Genomic DNA, 26,248 nt, shown 5'->3' with positions numbered 1-26,248 from the left:
TTATTATATGATTTGTAACTGAGAGTGTGCACAGGACAGATGATCTCCCTGCTATAATGTATGAGAGTCACTGCTTTGGGGATGACTGTTCTTACTTTCTTTGTCTGATTCTGGACTGGATCTGGTTCTGTCACCTGACCCAAACAGGGCACAGCAGTAGAAGTCCCATAAATGTCCCTATATTTACAAGTCACTGAGACTTATATCACCTTTTTGGGAAAGAGCAACATCTTCCAAAACCTTATAGAGGACTGGACCTGGTGATGTCTCCTGATAACTCTGTGCTGCCCCCTCCTTCTATAGGGATGTACATTTGTGTTCCCAACATGTCATAACAGTAAATCCCCATCTCCTTATTATACTGGACTGTCCTTAAATGTCCCCATTGCGGTCCCTATATCCTACATTACATGTCTATCATCCATCAGAGTGCACATCATATACACTATTGTTTCTATATCTGATCCTGACCCTCACTACCCATCTTATACAGAACCAATACTGATCCATCCATCCTGCATTATCATACAGGGGGCACAATGATGCTATTCCTATATCAGATAGGAGATTGGACCTGGTGCAATTATCTGTATCATTATCAGATCATTACATGTATCATTATCATTATTATATGTATCATTATTATATTTATTATCATTATTATATGTATCAATATCAGATTATTATATTTATTATCATTATATGTATCATTATTATATGTATCATTATTATATGTATCATTATCAGATTATTATATGTATCATTATTATATGTATCATTATTATATTTATTATCATTATTATATGTATCAATATCAGATTATTATATTTATTATCATTATATGTATCATTATCAGATTATATGTATCATTATTATATGTATCATTATCAGATCATTACATGTATCATTATCATTATTATATGTATCATTATTATATTTATTATCATTATTATATTTATTATCATTATATGTATCATTATCAGATTATATGTATCATTATTATATGTATCATTATCAGATTATTATATGTATCATTATCAGATTATTATTATATTTATCATTATTATATTTATTATCATTATTATATGTATCATTATCAGATTATTATTATATGTATCATTATTATATGTATCAATATCAGATTATTATATTTATTATCATTATCTGTATCATTATCAGGTTGTTATATGTATCATTATCTGATACATGACTGTTCTCTTGTGTTCCTAGTATGTTCCTGTGATTTGGACCTGTCCCTGCATCTTATACAGGATTATTGTACATTATATAGAGCCCTGCACAGGCAGCCCCCGGGTTACATACAGGATAGGTTCTGTAGGTTTGCTCTTAAGTTGAATTTAGTTTGAATTGTAACCCCAAAATTAAAAATGTTTTGGTCTCTGTGACAATTGGATTTTTAAAATGTTGGATTGTCATCAGAACCAGGATTAGTAATAAAGCTTCATTACAGACACCTGTGATAACTGTTACAGCTGATTATTGTAGCCTAGGGCTAAAGTACAATAAATTACCAATATCCAGAGGTCCGTTTACAACTAGGGGTCGTCTGTAAGTTGGGTGTTCTTAAGTAGGGGACCGCCTGTACTTGATTACATATCCACTACTATGACTTCATTGCTACTCCACAGAATTTCCAAAAATCACCCAGTTACATCAAGTTATTGAGCGCAGGACAACTCCACAAACACAGCTGTACAATATGTCGCAGCCATTTTGTAGGTTCTATTGGGTCGTCCTGGTTCTATTGAATATTTAATATTCATATGTTGTAATGATGTTAAGGGGGTTTGTTATCCATGAGGGAAAGCCCTGCAGCCTCCGTCAATTTTTCTGTAAAAAAAAAACGCATGGATAACGGATCCCTGCCTGACCGGAACATAACGGACAACATAAAATATACATTTAATTTAACGGAGGGAAGGAACGGTGATGTGAACTGAGCCTTACACATTGTCCTGATACTTTATATTTCTTGTCTCAGAGAGGCAGGAGGTTTAACGTATCACTTAAAAATCCCATTGACATCGATGTAAATTTTATGTTATCCGTTATGTTCCGTGTAGGCGAGGATCCGATATCCATGCGGTTATTTTGGACAGAAAAAAATGCCGGAGGCTGCAGTAAGAATGGATGACGGATTACATAACATTTACATTGATGTCAGTGGGACTTTTAACTGATACGTCAACCCCCAATTCTTTACATTTTTAACGGAGGGAAGGAACCGTAGTGTGAACTTAGCCGTACATGTTGTCCTGGTTCTATATACCTCTAAATAATGTCCTGGTTTCTGATACTTTATATTGCTTGTTTTACATGGGTTTTGTGTACTGCTCTGGATGTATATTATAATATTGTGCTGGTTGTATATACCTCTATACGATGTGCTGATTGTATATACCTCTATACAATGTGCTGGTTGTATATACCTCTATACAATGTGCTGGTTGTATATACCTTTATACGATGGGCTGGTTGTATATACCTTTATACGATGGGCTGGTTGTATATACCTCTATACGATGTGCTGGTTGTATATACCTCTATACAATGTGCTGGTTGTATATACCTTTATACGATGTGCTGGTTGTATATACCTCTATACGATGGGCTGGTTGTATATACCTCTATACAATGTGCTGGTTGTATATACCTTTATACGATGGGCTGGTTGTATATACCTCTATACGATGGGCTGGTTGTATATACCTTTATACGATGGGCTGGTTGTATATACCTCTATACGATGTGCTGGTTGTATATACCTTTATACGATGTGCTGGTTGTATATACCTCTATACCATGTGCTGGTTGTATATACCTCTATACCATGTGCTGGTTGTATATACCTCTATACCATTTGCTGGTTGTATATACCCCTATACGATGTGCTGGTTGTATATACCTCTATACGATGTGCTGGTTGTATATACCTCTATACCATGTGCTGGTTGTATATACCTCTATACCATGTGCTGGTTGTATATACCCCTATACGATGTGCTGGTTGTATATACCTCTATACGATGTGCTGGTTGTATATACCTCTATACCATTTGCTGGTTGTATATACCCCTATACGATGTGCTGGTTGTATATACCTCTATATGACGTGCTGGTTGTATATACCGCTATACCATGTGCTGGTTGTATATACCTCTATATGACGTGCTGGTTGTATATACCCCTATACGATGTGCTGGTTGTATATACCTCTATACGATGTGCTGGTTGTATATACCTCTATACCATGTGCTGGTTGTATATACCTCTATACCATGTGCTGGTTCCATACACTTTGCATATTGTCCTGGTTTCTCTGATGTTGCAGTAGTTCTATATACTGGCTGTGTATAAGGTACACTACTGTCCTGGTTGTATATACCTCATATATTGTGAGCTGGTTTTGTATCCATGTTGTGTATACAGTATAATACTGAGTGGATGCCCAACCTGTCTCTCAGGGGGGGACGTTGTTACCAATATTTACAATATCTGTGATACAATGTAACACAGTGGATGGTCTCTCAGACCTGAGGACTTGTGCACAGTTTCTTCATATAAAGCTTAATTTCTCTTGTGATTGTATTGTAGATAAACAGGGGACAGATACCACGTGTCTGCAGTCACACATTAAGGGTTAATGTCAGGGAAAAAAAAGGAAATATAACAGCAACTGGAAGAATTATCTAATTGTATTTCTCAGAATGTCCTAGAGATGAAGGACAAATGGGACACAAATCACTGACAGCTTGTCATGGGTGTGTGTAGTGTATAGTGTATGTACTACATAGTGTATCTGTAATGTACAGTGTATCTTGTGTGCAATATATATAGTATGTATAATGTACAGTGGGTGTGCAGTATATACTGGGTGTATAATGTACTGTGTGTGCTTTATACCGAATGTGTGTGTGTCCAGTATACAGCATGTGAGTGTGTGATGTATAGTGTGTAATGTATATTCTACATAGTGGGGAACATTTACTAAGACCAGTGCAGTGTGTACTATGTGCAGAGTGTACTATGTGCAATGTCCTGTGTACTATGTGCAGTGTGTACTGTGTGCAGTGTGTACTGTGTGCAGTGTGTACTATGTGCAGTGTCCTGTGTACTATGTGCAGTGTGTACTATGTGCAGGGTGTACTATGTGCAGTGTGTACTATGTGCAGTGTGTACTATGTGCAGTGTCCTGTGTACTATGTGCAGTGTGTACTATGTGCAGCTACATGTGTAGTGTGTACTATGTGCAGTTTGTACTATGTGCAGGGTGTACTATGTGCAGTGTCCTGTGTACTATGTGCAGTGTGTACTATGTGCAGTGTGTACCATGTGCAGCTACCTGTGTAGTGTGTACTATGTGCAGTGTGTACTATGTGCAGTTACCTGTGTAGTGTGTACTATGTGCAGTGTGTACTATGTGCAGTGCGTACTATGTGCAGTGTGTAATATGTGCAGTGTGTACCATGTGCAGCTACCTGTGTAGTGTGTACTATGTGCAGTGTGTACTATGTGCAGTTACCTGTGTAGTGTGTACTATGTGCAGTATGTACTATGTGCAGCTACCTGTGTAGTGTGTACCATGTGCAGTGTGTACTATGTGTAGTGTGTACTATGTGCAGCTACCTGTGTACTGTGTACCATGTGCAGTATGTACTATGTGCAGCTACCTGTGTAGTGTGTACTATGTGCAGTGTGTACTATGTGCAGTGTGTACTATGTGCAGTGTCCTGTGTACTATGTGCAGTGTGTTTTATGTGTAGTGTGGACTATGTGTAGTGTGTGCTATGCGCAGTGTGTACTAGGTGCAGTGTGTACTAGGTGCAGTGTGTACTATGTGCAGGGTGTGCTATGTGCAGGGTGTGCTATGTGCAGGGTGTACTATGTGCAGTGTATAGTATGTGCAGTGTGTGCTATGTGCAGTGTCCTGTGCAGTGTGTACTATGTGCAGGGTGTACTATGTGCAGTGTCCTGTGCAGTGTGTACTATGTGCAGGGTGTACTATGTGCAGTGTGTACTATGTGCAAGGGGTGTACTATGTGCAGTGAGTACTATGTGCAGTGTGTACTATGTGCAGTATCCTGTGCAGTTTGTACTATGTGCAGTGTGTACTATGTGCAGTGTGTACTATGTGCAGTTTGTACTATGTGCAGTGTGTACTATGTGCAGTGTGTGCTATGTGCAGTGTGTACTATGTGCAGGGTGTACTATGTGCAGTGTCCTGTACAATGTGTACTATGTACAATGTGTACTATGTGCAGTGAGTACTATGTGCAGTGTGTACTATGTGCAGTGTATACTATGTGCAGTGTGTACTATGTGCAGTGTGTACTATGTGCAGTTTGTACTATGTGCAGTGTGTACTATGTACAGGGTGTACTATGTGCAGGGTGTACTATGTGCAGTGTCCTGTACAATGTGTACTATGTACAATGTGTACTATGTGCAGTGAGTACTATGTGCAGTGTGTACTATGTGCAGTGTGTACTATGTGCAGTGTATACTATGTGCAGTTACATGTGCAGTGTGTACTATGTGCAGTTACATGTGCAGTGTGTACTATGTGCAGGGTGTACTATGTGCAGTTCCCTGTGTATACTGTAGGGGGCGCCAAATTCAGGATTTCTGGCGCACGTTCTTCATGAATCTGGCGCCTCCTGCACTGCTACGACAGAGGGCACCAGCAAACTGCCGCAAAGCCCTTAGTGAGTGCCCCGGTGTGTCTGTCCTGTACAGTGTAAAGTGTGTGTACTGTAGTGTATAGTGTGTAATGAAAGCGTTACATAGTGTGTTTGTAGTGTATAGTGTGTAATGTATATAATACATAGAGTGTCTGCAGTGTACATTGTATAGTGTGTGTAGTGTAGTGTATAGTGTGTAATGTATATAATACATAGTGTCTGCAGTGTACATTGTATAGTGTGTGTACTGTAGTGTATAGTGTATAATGTATATAATACATAGTGTCTGCAGTGTACATTGTATAGTGTGTGTAGTGTAGTGTATAGTGTATAATGTATATAATACATAGTGTCTGGAGTGTACATTGTATAGTGTGTGTAGTGTAGTGTATAATGTATATAATACATAGAGTGTCTGCAGTGTACATTGTATAGTGTGTGTAGTGTAGTGTATAGTGTATAATGTATATAATACATAGAGTGTCTGCAGTGTACATTGTATAGTGTGTGTACTGTAGTGTATAGTGTGTAATGTATATAATACATAGTGTCTGGAGTGTACATTGTATAGTGTGTGTAGTGTAGTGTATAATGTATATAATACATAGAGTGTCTGCAGTGTACATTGTATAGTGTGTGTAGTGTAGTGTATAGTGTATAATGTATATAATACATAGAGTGTCTGCAGTGTACATTGTATAGTGTGTGTACTGTAGTGTATAGTGTGTAATGTATATAATACATAGTGTCTGGAGTGTACATTGTATAGTGTGTGTAGTGTAGTGTATAATGTATATAATACATAGAGTGTCTGCAGTGTACATTGTATAGTGTGTGTACTGTAGTGTATAGTGTGTAATGTATATAATACATAGTGTCTGGAGTGTACATTGTATAGTGTGTGTAGTGTATAGTGTATAATGTATATAATACATAGTGTCTGCAGTGTACATTGTATAGTGTGTGTACTGTAGTGTATAGTGTGTAATGTATATAATACATAGTGTTTGGAGTGTACATTGTATGGTGTGTGTAGTGTATAGTGTATAATGAATGCACTACATAGTGTGTTTGTGGTGTACAGTGTATAGTGTGTAGTGTGTAAGTATAGTGTGTGTAGTGTATAGTGTGTAATGTATAGAATACATAGAGTGTCTGCAGTGTACATTGTATAGTGTGTGTAGTGTAGTGTATAGTGTGTAATGTATATAATACATAGAGTGTCTGCAGTGTACATTGTATAGTGTGTGTAGTGTAGTGTATAGTGTATAATGAATGCACTACATAGTGTGTTTGTGGTGTACAGTGTATAGTGTGTAGTGTGTAAGTATAGTGTGTGTACTGTAGTGTATAGTGTGTAATGTATATAATACATAGTGTGTTTGTAGTGTACAGTGTATAGTGTGTAATGTATATCCTACATAGTGTCCGTAGTGTACAGTGTATATTGGGTGTGCAGTATATACTGTGTATAGTGTGTGCTGTATATAGTGTGTGTAGCCTATAGTGTGTATAATGTACATTGTGTCTGTAGTGTATAGTGTGGATGTGTTGGAGTGTGTGTGTGTGCAGTATATAGTGTACACTGTTTAGTGTGTGTGCTGTAGTGTAAATTGTGTATATTGTGTTCAGTATACTGTGTGTACAATAGTGTATGTATTGTAGTGTATGTATTATATTCTGTGTAGTGTATATGTTGTATAGTGTATGTATTGTGTACTGTGTAGTGTATATATTGTATAGTGTATGCATTGTATACTGTGTAGTGTATATATTGTATAGTGTATGCATTGTGTACTGTGTAGTGTATATATTGTATAGTGTATGTATTGTGTACTGTGTAGTGTATATATTGTATAGTGTATGTATTGTGTACTGTGTAGTGTATATATTGTATAGTGTATGTATTGTGTACCGTGTAGTGTATATATTGTATAGTGTATGTATTGTGTACTGTGTAGTGTATATATTGTATAGTGTATGTATTGTATACTGTGTAGTGTATATATTGTATAGTGTATGTATTGTATACTGTGTAGTGTATATATTGTATAGTGTATGTATTGTATACTGTGTAGTGTATATATTGTATAGTGTATGTATTGTGTACTGTGTAGTGTATATATTGTATAGTGTATGTATTGTATACTGTGTAGTGTATATATTGTATAGTGTATGTATTGTATACTGTGTAGTGTATATATTGTATAGTGTATGTATTGTATACTGTGTAGTGTATATATAGTATAGTGTATGTATTGTGTACTGTGTAGTGTATATGTTGTATAGTGTATGTATTGTATACCGTGTAGTGTATATATTGTATAGTGTATGTATTGTGTACTGTGTAGTGTATATATTGTATAGTGTATGTATTATATACCGTGTAGTGTATATATTGTATAGTGTATGTATTATATACCGTGTAGTGTATATATTGTATAGTGTATGTATTGTATACCGTGTAGTGTATATATTGTATAGTGTATGTATTGTGTACCGTGTAGTGTATATATTGTATAGTGTATGCATTGTATACTGTGTAGTGTATATATTGTATAGTGTATGTATTGTGTACTGTGTAGTGTATATATTGTATAGTGTATGTATTGTGTACTGTGTAGTGTATATATTGTATAGTGTATGTATTGTGTACCGTGTAGTGTATATATTGTATAGTGTATGCATTGTATACTGTGTAGTGTATATATTGTATAGTGTATGTATTGTGTACTGTGTAGTGTATATATTGTATAGTGTATGTATTGTGTACTGTGTAGTGTATATATTGTATAGTGTATGTATTGTGTACTGTGTAGTGTATATATTGTATAGTGTATGTATTGTGTACTGTGTAGTGTATATATTGTATAGTGTATGTATTGTATACTGTGTAGTGTATATATTGTATAGTGTATGTATTGTGTACTGTGTAGTGTATATATTGTATAGTGTATGTATTGTGTACTGTGTAGTGTATATATTGTATAGTGTATGTATTGTATACTGTGTAGTGTATATATTGTATAGTGTATGTATTGTATACTGTGTAGTGTATATATTGTATAGTGTATGCATTGTATACTGTGTAGTGTATATATTGTATAGTGTATGCATTGTATACTGTGTAGTGTATATATTGTATAGTGTATGTATTGTGTACTGTGTAGTGTATATATTGTATAGTGTATGTATTGTGTACTGTGTAGTGTATATATTGTATAGTGTATGTATTGTATACTGTGTAGTGTATAAATTGTATAGTGTATGTATTGTGTACCGTGTAGTGTATATATTGTATAGTGTATGTATTGTGTACCGTGTAGTGTATATATTGTATAGTGTATGTATTGTATACTGTGTAGTGTATATATTGTATAGTGTATGCATTGTATACTGTGTAGTGTATATATTGTATAGTGTATGTATTGTGTACTGTGTAGTGTATATATTGTATAGTGTATGTATTGTGTACCGTGTAGTGTATATATTGTATAGTGTATGTATTGTGTACCGTGTAGTGTATATATTGTATAGTGTATGTATTGTATACTGTGTAGTGTATATATTGTATAGTGTATGCATTGTATACTGTGTAGTGTATATATTGTATAGTGTATGTATTGTGTACTGTGTAGTGTATATATTGTATAGTGTATGTATTGTGTACTGTGTAGTGTATATATTGTATAGTGTATGTATTGTATACTGTGTAGTGTATAAATTGTATAGTGTATGTATTGTGTACCGTGTAGTGTATATATTGTATAGTGTATGTATTGTGTACCGTGTAGTGTATATATTGTATAGTGTATGTATTGTGTACCGTGTAGTGTATATATTGTATAGTGTATGTATTGTGTACCGTGTAGTGTATATATTGTATAGTGTATGTATTGTATACTGTGTAGTGTATATATTGTATAGTGTATGTATTGTGTACTGTGTAGTGTATATATTGTATAGTGTATGTATTGTGTACTGTGTAGTGTATATATTGTATAGTGTATGTATTGTGTACCGTGTAGTGTATATATTGTATAGTGTATGTATTGTGTACTGTGTAGTGTATATATTGTATAGTGTATGTATTGTGTACTGTGTAGTGTATATATTGTATAGTGTATGTATTGTGTACTGTGTAGTGTATATATTGTATAGTGTATGTATTATATTCTGTGTAGTGTATATATTGTATAGTGTATGTATTGTGTACTGTGTAGTGTATATATTTTATAGTGTATGTATTGTATACTGTGTAGTGTATATATTGTATAGTGTATGTATTGTGTACTGTGTAGTGTATATATTGTATAGTGTATGTATTGTGTACTGTGTAGTGTATATATTGTATAGTGTATGTATTGTGTACTGTGTAGTGTATATATTGTATAGTGTATGTATTGTGTACTGTGTAGTGTATATATTGTATAGTGTATGTATTGTGTACTGTGTAGTGTATATATTGTATAGTGTATGTATTGTGTACTGTGTAGTGTATATATTGTATAGTGTATGTATTGTATACTGTGTAGTGTATATATTGTATAGTGTATGTATTGTGTGCTGTGTAGTGTATATATTGTATAGTGTATGTATTGTATACTGTGTAGTGTATATATTGTATAGTGTATGTATTGTGTACCGTGTAGTGTATATATTGTATAGTGTATGTATTGTGTACCGTGTAGTGTATATATTGTATAGTGTATGTATTGTGTACCGTGTAGTGTATATATTGTATAGTGTATGTATTGTGTACCGTGTAGTGTATATATTGTATAGTGTATGTATTGTGTACCGTGTAGTGTATATATTGTATAGTGTATGTATTGTGTACTGTGTAGTGTATATATTGTATAGTGTATGTATTGTGTACCGTGTAGTGTATATATTGTATAGTGTATGTATTGTGTACTGTGTAGTGTATATATTGTATAGTGTATGTATTATATTCTGTGTAGTGTATATATTGTATAGTGTATGTATTGTGTACTGTGTAGTGTATATATTTTATAGTGTATGTATTGTATACTGTGTAGTGTATATATTGTATAGTGTATGTATTGTGTACCGTGTAGTGTATATATTGTATAGTGTATGTATTGTGTACCGTGTAGTGTATATATTGTATAGTGTATGTATTGTGTACCGTGTAGTGTATATATTGTATAGTGTATGTATTGTGTACTGTGTAGTGTATATATTGTATAGTGTATGTATTGTGTACCGTGTAGTGTATATATTGTATAGTGTATGTATTGTATACTGTGTAGTGTATATATTGTATAGTGTATGTATTGTGTACCGTGTAGTGTATATATTGTATAGTGTATGTATTGTGTACCGTGTAGTGTATATATTGTATAGTGTATGTATTGTGTACTGTGTAGTGTATATATTGTATAGTGTATGTATTGTGTACTGTGTAGTGTATATATTGTATAGTGTATGTATTGTGTACCGTGTAGTGTATATATTGTATAGTGTATGCATTGTATACTGTGTAGTGTATATATTGTATAGTGTATGTATTGTGTACTGTGTAGTGTATATATTGTATAGTGTATGTATTGTGTACTGTGTAGTGTATATATTGTATAGTGTATGTATTATATTCTGTGTAGTGTATATATTGTATAGTGTATGTATTGTGTACTGTGTAGTGTATATATTTTATAGTGTATGTATTGTATACTGTGTAGTGTATATATTGTATAGTGTATGTATTGTGTACTGTGTAGTGTATATATTGTATGGTGTATGTATTGTGTAGTGTATATATTGTATAGTGTATGTATTGTGTACTGTGTAGTGTATATATTGTATAGTGTATGTATTGTGTACTGTGTAGTGTATATATTGTATAGTGTATGTATTGTGTACTGTGTAGTGTATATATTGTATAGTGTATGTATTGTGTACTGTGTAGTGTATATATTGTATAGTGTATGTATTGTGTACTGTGTAGTGTATATATTGTATAGTGTATGTATTGTGTACTGTGTAGTGTATATATTGTATAGTGTATGTATTGTGTACTGTGTAGTGTATATATTGTATAGTGTATGTATTGTATACTGTGTAGTGTATATATTGTATGGTGTATGTATTGTGTACTGTGTAGTGTATATATTGTATAGTGTATGTATTGTATACTGTGTAGTGTATATATTGTATGGTGTATGCATTGTATACTGTGTAGTGTATATATTGTATAGTGTATGTATTGTGTACCGTGTAGTGTATATATTGTATAGTGTATGTATTGTGTACTGTGTAGTGTATATATTGTATAGTGTATGTATTGTGTACTGTGTAGTGTATATATTGTATAGTGTATGTATTGTGTACTGTGTAGTGTATATATTGTATAGTGTATGTATTGTGTACTGTGTAGTGTATATATTGTATAGTGTATGTATTGTGTACCGTGTAGTGTATATATTGTATAGTGTATGTATTGTGTACCGTGTAGTGTATATATTGTATAGTGTATGTATTGTGTACCGTGTAGTGTATATATTGTATAGTGTATGTATTGTATACTGTGTAGTGTATATATTGTATAGTGTATGTAATGTATACTGTGTAGTGTATATATTGTATAGTGTATGTATTGTATACTGTGTAGTGTATATATTGTATAGTGTATGTAATGTATACTGTGTAGTGTATATATTGTATAGTGTATGTATTGTATACTGTGTAGTGTATATATTGTATAGTGTATGTATTGTGTACCGTGTAGTGTATATATTGTATAGTGTATGTATTGTGTACTGTGTAGTGTATATATTGTATAGTGTATGTATTGTGTACCGTGTAGTGTATATATTGTATAGTGTATGTATTGTGTACTGTGTAGTGTATATATTGTATAGTGTATGTATTGTGTACCGTGTAGTGTATATATTGTATAGTGTATGTATTGTGTACCGTGTAGTGTATATATTGTATAGTGTATGTATTGTATACTGTGTATATATTGTATAGTGTATTATATTATAGTATTGTATACTGTGTATATATTGTATAGTGTATGTATTGTGTACTGTGTAGTGTATATATTGTATAGTGTATGTATTGTGTACTGTGTAGTGTATATATTGTATAGTGCACAGAAATGCTGCCTAAAAATCATACAACGAACTGAAAATAAATAATTTTGAAGGAAATTTGATTTCCTTTGTTACAATATTTTACATTGGATAGATATGAGATGGATAATAATAATGTAATAATTAGGGGCAGGGTCAGAGTCTAGGGGGTCCCCCTACTTTTCGCTTTCATCAATTACATTAAAACCAGCGTCAAAATTTGCTGCAAGGATTTTTTTTTTTTATTAAAAATCTCCCTATTGGCACAAAATAAATGATTACAAAATAAATTACTATTTTTTTCCATTACCAAATTATTATTTTTTTTAAATGAAAAAAATATATATAATAAAAATAAAATATAAAGCTATCCAGGGCATGCTGGGGGTTCTGGTTATAAAAAGAGCTAGATTGTCAGCTCTTCAGCCCAGATTGGTAGTACTCAGCCCCAGACCAGGGATAAGTGTCTGCAGGCTCCTCTCCTCCGGCTGCAGGGGAGCCCCATCTGATTTGGGAGAAATAAGGATTGAATTAAGGAGCCAGTGAGGAGGATCAGACATGGATCTCGCTGGAAGCTTTCCTTGGCTCAGTTCCTGGCCCAGGGTATTCCCAGGGATGAAGTGTCAGCTCCTGGGACAGGACTCTGGGGCATCCCCATGAATGAAGTGTCAGCTCCTGGGACAGGACTCTTATCTGTCACCACTGCTCATAAAGTTTTATAGAATTCCTCCTTTGATGTGGACACTGAATAAAGTGACCGGAAATAGGATTTTATAGGAGGGGAGGGGAGGGGGGGCACTGACTTTTAGTGAAACTTGTAAACTTCAACCCTAGAGCCGTGATGTAAGGAGCGGCAGAGGAAGGAAGGGTTAATCTGGTGCTTGTGACGTCCAGCAGCTAGAGGGCGCTGGTGCTCCTGAGGAACTACAAGTCTCAGCACTGTTATAATAACCCTATAGAGGACACAGACCCTTATATCTTACTTTATTATAGGACATGAAATGATCTGCAGGAATTACCCCACATGTATCCATGAAGCTCACCTGGGGGAGAGGGGGTGTCAGTTTTAGGGATTGCAGATAGTTGTGAGCTTATTTATTATTGGGGTGATATTTGGGGTCCTCCTCCTTACAATGTGAACAAGGAAAATTGTTATTTTTGTTTTAAATAGAAACTGTGACAATTCTAATAACATGGTGAAAGATCGCAACATTATACAAACTATCCAGATCTACATATAATTATCTATCCATATTTATCTATATCTCATTATCTATCTATATATCTAATATCTGTCATTATCTATCCATATATCTAATATCTATCTATATTTCATTATCTATCCATATATCTATCTACACTATGATTTAGATACTGGACGGAGTATAATACAGTGCACAATGGGTCGCAATTTTGCTTGTAACTCGACTAGGAAATTATTTACAATCCGTCCAGCATCTACATCGATAGTTGTAGATAGATAGGTAGATATGAGATGGATAGATAGATACATAATATAGATAGATAGATGGATAGATAGATAGATAGATAGATAGATAGATAGATAGATAGGAGATAGATAGATAGATAGATAGATAGATAGATAGATAGATAGATAGATAGATGGATAGATAGGAGATAGATAGATAGATAGATAGGAGATAGATAGATAGATAGATAGATAGATAGATAGATAGATAGAAGATAGATAGAAGATAGATAGATAGATAGATAGATAGATAGATAGATAGATAGTAGATAGATAGATAGATAGGAGATAGATATGAGATAGATAGATAGATAGATAGATAGGAGATACATATGAGATAGATAGATAGGAGATAGATAGATAGATAGATAGATAGATAGATAGATATGAGATAGATAGATAGATAGATAGATAGATAGATATGAGATAGGAGATAGATAGTAGATAGATAGATAGATAGATAGATAGATATGAGATAGATAGATAGATAGATAGATAGATAGATAGATAGATAGGAGATAGATAGATAGGAGATAGATAGATAGATAGATAGATAGATAGATAGATAGATATGAGATAGATAGATAGATAGATAGATAGAGAGATAGATAGATGATAGATAAATAGATAGATAGATAGATAGATAGATAGATAGATAGATAGATAGATATGAGATAGATAGGTAGATATGAGATAGATAGATAGATAGATAGACATATGGATAGATAGATACATAATATAGATAGATATGAGATGGATAGATGATAGATAGATAGATAGATAGATAGATAGATAGATAGATAGATAGATAGAAAGAAATTATGGATAGAGTAGATAAGTAAACTACAAACACCAAATAGTAACAATGTTATAAAATAATAATAATAATAATAATAATAACAATAATAAACACCTTGTAATAGATTATATGACCCCCACCCAACAGTCCTGTATCTTACTGGTGACTATGTTACTATTTGTTGCTGTTTTGCTTATTCTTCTTTTTAAAAAAAACGCAGGAAAAAGTCTCCATAGTTATATGGTGAAGGGATATGGGGGTGTATATCTTGACATCCACCCATAGTTACACACCTCCTTGTAGACAGTATCCATAGTAAATGAAGTGTATCCAGACCCCAGACCCTTGTCCTGCTCACACAATCCCACATTCACCTCCTAATTACATTAATGTCATGTGTCCTTCCCCTTATGTTATCTAAAAGGCTTTTTTATGGAGAAAGTTTAATGGTCCATATACCCCCCCCCCCTCCTCCCCCTGTGTCACCACCCTCTTATTAACTTCACTGAGGAGGATTGTTGACAGTGAGGAGCATCTTGTATCTGGACAAGGAGAAAGGTACCAAGAGCAAATCTCCAGAGGACAGAGGAGAAGTCGATCGAGAGAGAGAGAGAGAGAAGGAAGAGACAGAGGAGAGAGAGAGAGAGAGAGAGAGAGAGAGAAGGAAGAGACAGAGGAGAGAGAGAGAGAGAGAGAGAGAGAGAGAGAGAGAGAGAGAGAGAGAGAAGGAAGAGACAGAGGAGAGAGAGAGAGAGAGAGAAGGAAGAGACAGAGGAGAGAGAGAGAGCGAGAGAGAGAGGGAGAAAGTGGGAAGAGACAGGGGAGAAGTCTAGAGGGAAAGAGGGAAAAAGAGGGAAGAGAGAAAGGAGAAGTCGAGGGAGAGAGACAGAAAACGAAGGGAGAGTGTGAGACATTGGAGAAGACAAGAGAGAGGGAGGGAGAAGGGGGAGAGACAGAGGAGAAGACAAGATAGAGAGAGGGGAAGAGAAAGAGACAGAGAAGAAGACAGAGAGAGCAAAACCCAGGAGAAGAAGGAAGGAGAGAACTTGTGAGAGGAAACCAGAGCCCAGAGGAGAGGTAGAGGGGGAGGGAGCTAGAGGAGAAACTCCTAGTGAGCTGGTGCCCCTCCAGAAATTAAGGACACATCGGGCCTTTTATTTTAGGAATGAATGCTGATCCATGTTTGTCTTATTGTGAAGCCACTGCCATGGATTGTTACTACAGCCCGGCCACACAAGGCAGAGAGCTCCAGAGTTCTCCTTTTAGGGCATTCCAGCCCAGTGATAAGTTTAGTCCTGCTTTTCTGGCCAGCAAAGGACAAGGCTTTGGAGACAAGTCCAGGGGCTCCTTCCAACAGGAGTGCCAGTCTATGGATGGCAGCACCAGCGAGCAGCAGCAGGGCTCCTTCACCAAGTACCAGCCTCACCACCCCCAGCCACAACAGCAGCAGCCTCATATCTACATGCAGAACAGCTCCTGCAAGTCTCCTACAGACAGCCTGAAACTGCAAGACAGCCCTGGAGACCCCCTCATCCCCTGCTACGGTAAGAGACCACCACATTCCTCCACATCTGGTACATGCTCCATGGAAAGATAGATACAGATACATAGAGATACAGATACATAGATACACAGTTGGATAGATCCATCTAATGGGTAGATGCGACATAGATAGATATATTGTAAACATATAGAAAAATAGATATAAAATATATAAAAAGTTATGACAGTGGTAAAGTGGTAACAGATATATTCTACATGTACAGATGGATATGCGATGGATAGTTTAATAGATCGATCAATAGATAGATAGATAGATAGATAGATATTAGATAGATAGATAGATAGATAGATAGATAGATAGATAGATAGATAGATAGATAGAAGATATGAGATTGATTGTAAACAGACGGAGTAAATTAAATAGATATAAACTATATAAAAAGTTATGACACTGGTGAATTAAGTGAATTAATTTAAGGTAACAAATAAATTGCAGATGTACAGATAGATATGCGATAGATGGTCACATATTACAATGAATATGTAGGTAGATAGGTAAAAAATTAAGTTATATATTAAATAGATACATAAAACATAAAAGATCTATAGGTTGATACATCATAGAAAAAAATGTAGAAATAGAGAAGTAGTTAATCGATATGAAATAAATAGATATGATACAAATATATATGAAATAGCGATAGACCACTGCTACATAAACATAGACAAATTATTGGAGATAGCTAGAAAGATGGATACCAGACATATAATTATTGGATAGATATTAGATACAGGGATTTAGCAATAAACCAAAGATGAATGGACATATGCATTGAAAGAAAGATACATTCCATACAAAGATATGAATTAGACCATAGATACACGTTCCATAGATAGAGAACTAGATAGATGACAAGGAATAGTCGATGGATAAACTGATAGGATGTGTTTTTCTATAAGGTTGAGGTATAGGGCTTATACTACGCAAAGAGCAAATCTTCAAATATTAGTATCTGCACATGAAAATCAATATCCCAGTAATATCAGGTATAATGTGAGGATTCATGTATCTACAGTGATGATTTCGATCTGACTTGTATTAAGGATTTAGTGAACAACATTACACTGCAGCAAAAGTTCAGCTGTGAAGCCCAGAAATCCTCACCCATCCATATAGATGGTCTGGTAGTCCGAATAATTTTGTTAATTTGAGGGTAGTAATAATGCTGTATCAATTTAAATCACTGTCCGACTACACTGGGATTATAGGAGTCGCATCACAGTGATGTCCCCTGTTATTAATAACGGGGCTGGGGGTCGCTCCGGACACTCACTTTTTATTTTTAGATCTTATTTATTCAGTCTAATAATATCACTTTAATCCTTTGTGAACTTTTAATTTGCCCATGTTACCCCGGGTCCTAATTTTACACCAGCTTTCATTTTACAGCCCTTTTATCCTGGATTAGACACATTTACAGAGTCCTTTATTGTGTCCTTAAAATTAATGAGGATTAAATGTAACTCAAGGAGCAGAACCCTGTAGGGTGTTTGTGCTGGATGAGGCTTGTGTCTTATTTACAGAGGGACTGGAGGTCATCAGGTATCAGGGTCTTGGATCATAAAGTGTTACAAATGGGATCAGTTCCAGTATTTATAAAGGAGGATGAGTATTTGAGACACAGAGAATTACCTATGGATATATAAGGGACAAAAATTCCCTTAGTCAATGATATGTAGCATAGAGAGAATCGTTTGGAATCCCCTCTGATACAAAGTTACAACTTTTTAAACTTTTTTCCTTAAATGTCGCTTAATCGGTCAAACAGTTATAAAACCCCATACTTTCATGTATAATATACTGGATCTTCCTGATCACTAGCTGATGCCTTACTACAACCCCCAACATGCTCTGATATTTCAGGTCAGCATCACTAGTGAAATATATATATATATATATGAATGAAGACTTATGCGCATGCAAAGCGCAAATGCTAAAACTGGGTTTGAATTTCTTCTGGCCTGGTGGGGGATATAGAAAGCCCTAACTACTCCTGCCCTAGGGGGGTATTAGGTATTATAGTAGTCATAAACTTCAAAGGATCATTATAATTTACAGGACAATGGTGTCATTTGTGGAACCTGAGCTGGAGGGATTGGAGATATTAGCGCTGAGTGCTCCATGCAGCGCACAGATAGCGCAGCGCAGAATCATCAATGCACAGATTATACATATTTATATATCTACTTATTAATATTAAAATGAAGGAATTGGTTTTCCAAAGAATCGTGCAAAATTTTCATCAGCAATTTAAGCCCATAAGAAAAGTACAAATTTGATGTAAGTCAATGCAAAAACACATTTTCCACAATAATTTAGTGCACATATTTTGCACAACTTTGCAATCAGTTTGCGATCTGCCAGAAGTCAAGTGGAGCAGAGAATGTGAAAAAATAGAAAAACTTCTATTCGAGTCTTTACATCCAGGGGGCAGAGGGGTCTCAGAGGTGAAATCAATTACAGACCCTGTGGAAGGATCGAGCAGAGTTCAGATATGAAGACTGTAGTGGTCAGGTGGAAGGAGCGGGCGATTTAATTGTGTCTGGTTGTAAAGGAAACTCGATGAGAGCTTATTTATTACAGAACGATATGATTATGTTTATTATATTCCAGCGTCTCTTATCACTGATGCTACTCAAAATAATTATCTACCCTCCTATGGGTTTAGCGCTCTTCTATGTGTTCAGTGCCCCCCCAGTGTTCAGTCTCCCCCTATGTGTTCAGTGCCACCTCTGTGTTCAGTGCCCGCCGATGTGTTCAGTGCCCCCTCTGTGTATTCAGTGCCCCCTCTATGTGTTCAGTGCCCCCCTATGTGTTCAGTGCCCCATTATGTGTTCAGTGCCCCCTCCATGTGTTCAGTGCCCCCCTATGAGTTCAGTGTCCCCCTATGTGTTCAGTGCCCCCTCCATGTGTTCAGTGCCCCCTCCATGTGTTCAGTGTCCCCTCCATGTGTTCATTGCACCCCTATGTGGTCAGTGCCCCCTCCATGTGTTCATTGCACCCCTATGTGGTCAGTGTCACCCCAAGTGTTCAGTCTCCGCCTTTGTGTTCAGTGCCCACTTTATGTGATCAGTGCCCCCTTTATGTGATCAGTGCCCCCTCTATGTGATCAGTGCCACCTCTATGTGATCAGTGCCACCTCTGTGTTCAGGGTCCCCCTCTATGTGATCAGTGCCCCCTCTATGTGATCAGTGCCACCTCTGTGTTCAGGGTCCCCCTCTATGGGATCTGCGCTCTCTCTATGTGTTCAGTGCCCCCTCTATGTGTTCACTGTCCCCTCTATGTGTTCAGTGCCCCCTCTATGTGTTCAGTGTCCCCCTTTATGTGTTCAGTGTCCCCCTCTATGTGTTCACTGTCCCCTCTATGTGTTCAGTGCCACCTCTGTGTTCAGGGTCCCTCTCTATGTGTTCAGTGTCCCCCTCTATGTGTTCAGTGTCCCCCTCTATGTGTTCAGTGCCCCCCTCTATGTGTTCACTGTCCCCCTCTATGTGTTCAGTGCCACCTCTGTGTTCAGGGTCCCTCTCTATGGGATCTGCGCCCCCTCTATGTGTTCAGTGTCCCCCTCTATGTGTTCAGTGTCCCCCTCTATATGTTCAGTGCCCCCTATGTGTTTAATGCCCTCTATGTCTTCAGTGCCCCCTCTATGTGTTCAGTGCCCCCTCTATGTGTTCAGTGCCCCCTCTATGTGTTCAGTGCCCCCTCTATGTGTTCAGTGTCCCCCTCTATGTGTTCAGTGTCCCCCTCTATGTGTTCAGTGCCCCCTCTATGTGTTTAATGTCCTCTATGTCTTCAGTACTCCCCAGTTCCCCCTCCCATCCTCTCATTAATAACCCTGTAACTGACTCAGCCATAAAATAATCTCACATCATCCAAAAATAGAGGGATGTAGCCCTAAATCTGTCCCTCAAACACTCAGATTATTTATTGGGGAAAGAAAACTGCTTCCGATTTAACAAAGTCAAAAAATATATACATCCCCCTGGATTTGGATCAGACAGTTTTTATACAGCTAAAATCTGCTCCAGCCCCTGCAGAAAGCTTTACTATAGATTTCAGAGGAGTGGAGCAGGACACTGACAGGTTCATTGCTGCGGGAGGGAGGGAAATGCAACAAATGTGACGCTTCTGAAACTGGATTGTGAATGTTTATATTTGAATTTAATTTATCATAAATTTATGTAGATTTTAAGTTGAAATCATTTGTTTGGCAACTTATATGTCATCATTTTATGAATATTTAAACACAAACTCCTATACACCAATCTATCCATTCCACATCTATCCATTCCACACATTATCTAACATCTTTCCATCTTTATGTCTCCTCTATGTATAATATAGGGAGAGAGAAAACCTTGCTGACAGTTTTAATAAAAAGTATCTTTACTCTTTAATAAAAAGTATCTTTACTCTATTTAGTGAACACTTAAGGAAAAAATTGTTAAACTAATAATATTTTTCATTCTTATTTGCCACCGCTCAATTATCACTAAAATAAGTAAAATGTATATTAAAATAAAGCCCAAAATATGTTTTATTAAAATACGTCCCTATGAAAAGGTTATTTCCAGACCCTTTCAATAAACTGGATGTTTCCGATGGAAAAAAAACAGATTTTAGTTTAACTTTACATAATATATTTTCATATGAAAATAATAATGTAAACTATGGATAAAATAGATCATCATCTTTTAGTAATATATAGTATTATAATACACATATATATTATAATATATATTATAAACTATATGTGTATTATAATACTATATATTAGTAAAAGATGATGATCTATTTTATCAGTAGTTTACATTATTATTTCCATGGGAAAATATAATATGTATATATATATATAATAATTGGCAATTCAATGGGATGTGCAATGGGATTGGCAATTCAATGCAAAGGGAATACAGGTCTTGTTCACAAGAGCTTACAATCTATGAGGAAGAAGGAGAGGACACCAGGCAAATGTGATCATACAATGGTCCAGCCATTTTTATAGATTAAGAAAACAGAAATAAATCTGTCTATAAAAGCTGGATTATAATGTGTTGCTCTGAGCACATCCCATTGAGAGAAGATATATAATAATAATTGGCAACAAGTTTTGTCATATATATATATGTGTGTGTGTGTGTAGATAGATACATAGATGATATATAATAAATAGTTATGAGATAGATAGATGATAGATATGAGATGTTAAAGATATATTGAAAATAGATATGGAATACATAGATAGACAACAGACAAACAGATAGATAGGTAGATAGATAATGAGATAGATAGATAGATAGATAGATAGATAGATAGATAGATAGATAGATAGATATGAGATAGATAGATGATATATAGATAGATAGATAGATAGATAGATAGATAGATAGGAGATAGATAGATAGGAGATAGATAGATAGGAGATAGATAGATAGATATGAGATAGATAGATATGAGATAGATAGATAGATAGATAGATAGATAGATAGATAGATAGATAGGAGATAGATATGAGATAGATAGATATGAGATAGATAGATAGATAGATAGATAGATAGATAGGAGATAGATAGATATGAGATAGATAGATAGATAGATAGATAGATAGATAGAAGATAGATAGATAGATAGATAGATAGATAGATAGATATGAGATAGATAGATAGATATGAGATAGATAGGAGATAGATAGATATATAGATAGATAGATAGATAGATAGATAGATAGATAGATAGATAGGAGATAGATAGATAGATAGATAGGAGATAGATAGATAGATAGATAGGAGATAGATAGATAGATAGATATGAGATAGATAGATAGATATGGGATAGATAGATATGAGATAGATAGATAGATAGGAGATAGATAGATAGATATGAGATAGATAGATAGATAGATAGATAGATAGATAGATAGATAGATAGATAGATAGGAGATAGATAGATAGATAGATAGGAGATAGATAGATAGATAGATAGGAGATAGATAGATAGATAGATAGATAGATAGATAGATAGATAGATAGATAGATAGATATGAGATAGATAGATAGACACGTTCCTTTCTGTTGGGACTGGAGGGATTAAGGGCCATTACTATAAAAATTAGTTATCAGAAATATGTATCAAATCTCTAGGAAATACAGTTTTGATATTTAGGACTCATATTATGAATGTGCCAATCAAATTGTCTCTGTTCTATAGTAAAAGTTACATTTACATTGTGATGGAGGAGGTGGAGAGGATTTCTTGTTTTTTCACATTAGTCAGTTTTTTACATCAAGCTCAAGGGCAACACAATCCAGAAACTCCCCGTGTGTCCTGTCCTAAAGAAAAAATTCCAATTTCTATGAATTCTGAGGGTTCTCCGTTGTGGATACCTTTATTGGCAAACTCAAAAAGTTGGTGACAATTCCAAGCACCCGAGAGCAGACCTGATGAGGAGACCTGAGTATTCTGGAAAGCTTGTAATCATCATCAACCAATGACGGGATGGACATTACACGACTCTCCACTTCTATGTACTTAACCACTGCCAAACCTGCTACAAAGAATCTTTTAGTTTATGGATTTTTTAAAAAAAAATTCAAAAAATTGTTTTAAACAATTTTTAATTACATATTTTTTAATTTAATACTAATTACATAAATTAATTACATGAAATATTTGTAAAATTGTTTCAGTAGTTTCCCTGCCCTTCCCCAAGGACGGAGATGTAAATTGTATTATTATCTCATCCCGTCCATGACTTCTCTCTATTTACTTTATTGGGATCTGGAATTGAGCTGAATTTTTTTCCCGAGTCAATAAAATCTTTCATATGTCCCTAAAATACGTGATTTCTTAAGAAAAGTAACAATTTACTTTATTACTTGGATTTTATGTATTCCATAAGCCAAGCCCCTCCCCCTCCTTTTTTTTGTTTTGAATGCACATAAAAGCTACACATATTCATAAAATGTTTTCACAATTCAGTTTTTATGGGACACAAAGAAAGTGAGCCCTTCTCTAAAAAAAAAAAAAAATGAATTTTCTAATTTTTGATTGAGTGAATTACAAAAATTAAAAAAAAAAAAAAATAACAAAACAAAACTAAAAAAACAAAAACAAAAAAGAAGCTTCCAAATTTTTATTTTTTAAATATTAAAATAACTGAATTATAAAGAAAAAAAATATATATCTAAAGTATAAATATAAAATTATTTAATAATTTTTTTAAATTCCGAAATTAGAAAGAAAAATAGTAAACATGTTGAAAAAGAGATTTGCAGGATTTCGGGAGGTTGTAGCTTGTGATTTATAGGGCAGACACACGTCAATTATCGTAAATTATCTTTATGATCTGCCACATCCCTTGAAATATCGCTGTGTCTGTGGCTAATATTTCCGTAGTATTAGGGATGATGTATGAGCTCCAGTTTCCTCTAATGTCTCGTGTCTTTTAGTTTGTAATTTTTTATATAAAATCCAAATTTTACGTATTTTGTTACGATTACTAAAACATAAAGTGAGGGCAGTCCCCGGGTTACATACAAGATAGGGTCTGTAGGTTTGTTCTTAAGTTGAATTTGTATGTAAGTCGGAACTGTATACTTTATCATTGTAATCCCAGCCAGAACTTTTTTGGTCTCTGTGACAATTGGATTTTAAAAATGTTGGGTTGTCATAAGAACCAGGATTAGTAATAAAGCTTCATTACAGACTCCTGTGATAATTGTTACAGCTGATTATTGTAGCCTAAGGCTAAAGTACAGCAAATTACCAATTACCAGAGGTCCGTTTGTAACTAGGGGTCGTATGTAAGTCGAGTGTTCTTAAGTAGGGGACCGCCTGTACAGATTTTAATTGTATTTGTTTTAAAAAAAAATTTTTATACGTTGAATGCTAGTTTTTAATAGATCTAAACCGATATTCATCTATATTCACGTTCGGATCAGGAAGATCCACAGTTTATTATAGAATCAGGAAAAAGTATGAAATTTTACAAAATTTTATCCACACGCTGAAAAAAATCTGCAACGGAAAGCGTTCTGCGGCGCAGACTTTACATCTGCATCATGTCTAATGATATTGCCGATTTTCCTTACCCCCAGTAATGCTAAGGGTTAAATCTATGGAAAATGAGCTTTTCCTTTTTAAAAAAAAAATAGCAAATTTTGTTGCGTTTGTTTTGTTTTTTTTTTGTAGGAGAAAAATTGCAGCAAAATAACTTTTCAGTCCAGTTCTTCTAGTTCTTTTTTTTTTTCTTTTTAACACAAATAGAAAATATGTCAATTTTTTTTGTGGTATTTTCAATTTTTATTTCCAAAAACACTTCAACCAGATGTTTTCTGTCAATCTTTTTTTTTTTTGGTTTTGGTTTGTGGTGTTTTATTTTTAATTTTTTTTTCTGCATTCTCTCTAAGAATGAATTCACACACAGTTTTTGTTGTTTTTTTGTTTTTTTTTTGAGTTACAGACAAAAGTCGACGTAAGGGGATTGGTAAATATATAAGAAGTTCGACTTTTCGATCTGCTTTAATTCAATTCAAAGAATCTTTATTGGCAGGACCAAATAAAAATTAACGTTGCCAAAGCATTTAGAGATAGAAGATTGTGGGAGACAGGGTGAGGGGTTGGGGGGACATGGGGTGTAAAGTGATGGTGGGACAGGGGGAGTGGGGGGTGATTACATTTTTCCATCTCTATTGCATCAAAAACTGTCATTTTATGCTAAAAATACTGTAAAAAATAATAGAATATAATAATTTTTTTGTATGATTTGATATTGGTTACACTTTGTCTATTGCATCAAAAACTGCATAAAAAAAACATCAAAACTACATAAAAAAAAAAAAATAATTCCAGCCTTATACAACAAGTTCAGAAACAGATACAAAGTGATATCATATGACAAAGTGATTTACACTCCGATTCTTAGTGCGACAAATATTGCGTTATATAACGGGTCAATGAAGCGTCTTGTAGACGTGAATAGTTTACCCAGTGTCTGAGCCGATTTTAATTTTTGTTATTTTTTTGTGTAAAATATAGAAATGGAATGAATTGGAAAACGAGGAAATTTTCTCAAAGAAAATGAAAAAGGAAAAATGAATGAAGGGGACAAAGGGTTAATTATTTCCAAATATATTAATATTCATAGCCAGCAATCTTGTTATTTGGTTTCGTTTATTGTACTTTTTGAAAAACATTTGCAAAAATAAAAACTTAAAAATATATATATTAATATATTTTACTGTAATGTTAATTTAAAGTAAAGGCAAAAAGATTAAAAAAAAATAAATAAATAAATAAAATATTATATATATATATATATATATATATAATATATAAAAAGTCTAATATTAAAACCCAATGATCTCATAAAGGCAAAATCCAGGGTTTCATTTTTCAAAGTTTTCGGGCTTGTTTAGGTTGTGGTGTAGATGTGACTCTCCTGCGGCAGTCGGGGGTCGGGGGGTTTGTCTAGGTGGGGTGGTTGGGAGTCGTTATTTTCAGAATTTACTTGAACATTTAAAAGAAAAAAAAAATGTTGATCCCTTTATATCAGTCAAGCAATTTTCTTATAGTATGTTTTTTGTTTATTTTATGATA

The 26,248-nt window shown here is 34.6% G+C and overlaps 1 protein-coding gene across 2 annotated transcripts in view; it reads left to right on the top strand.

The window, feature by feature from the left end:
- ALX4 (ALX homeobox 4) overlaps positions 1-26,248 on the top strand; it is a 95,780-nt gene that overhangs the window by 1,191 nt on the left and 68,341 nt on the right. The window contains exon 1 of one of the 2 annotated variants that reach the window (XM_072119006.1): positions 15,718-16,634. The exons of the other annotated variant lie outside the window; for it this stretch is intronic. Within the exon in view, the coding sequence (XP_071975107.1) occupies positions 16,256-16,634 (379 nt within the window). The 5' untranslated portion in view covers positions 15,718-16,255. Of the gene's footprint in view, positions 1-15,717; positions 16,635-26,248 lie in introns of those variants that run through there. 2 annotated transcript variants of the gene reach the window in all.

Source organism: Engystomops pustulosus, chromosome 7, assembly GCF_040894005.1.
Source record: "Engystomops pustulosus chromosome 7, aEngPut4.maternal, whole genome shotgun sequence".
NCBI lineage: Eukaryota > Metazoa > Chordata > Amphibia > Anura > Leptodactylidae > Engystomops > Engystomops pustulosus.
This window is presented reverse-complemented; position numbering and strand designations above follow the sequence as displayed.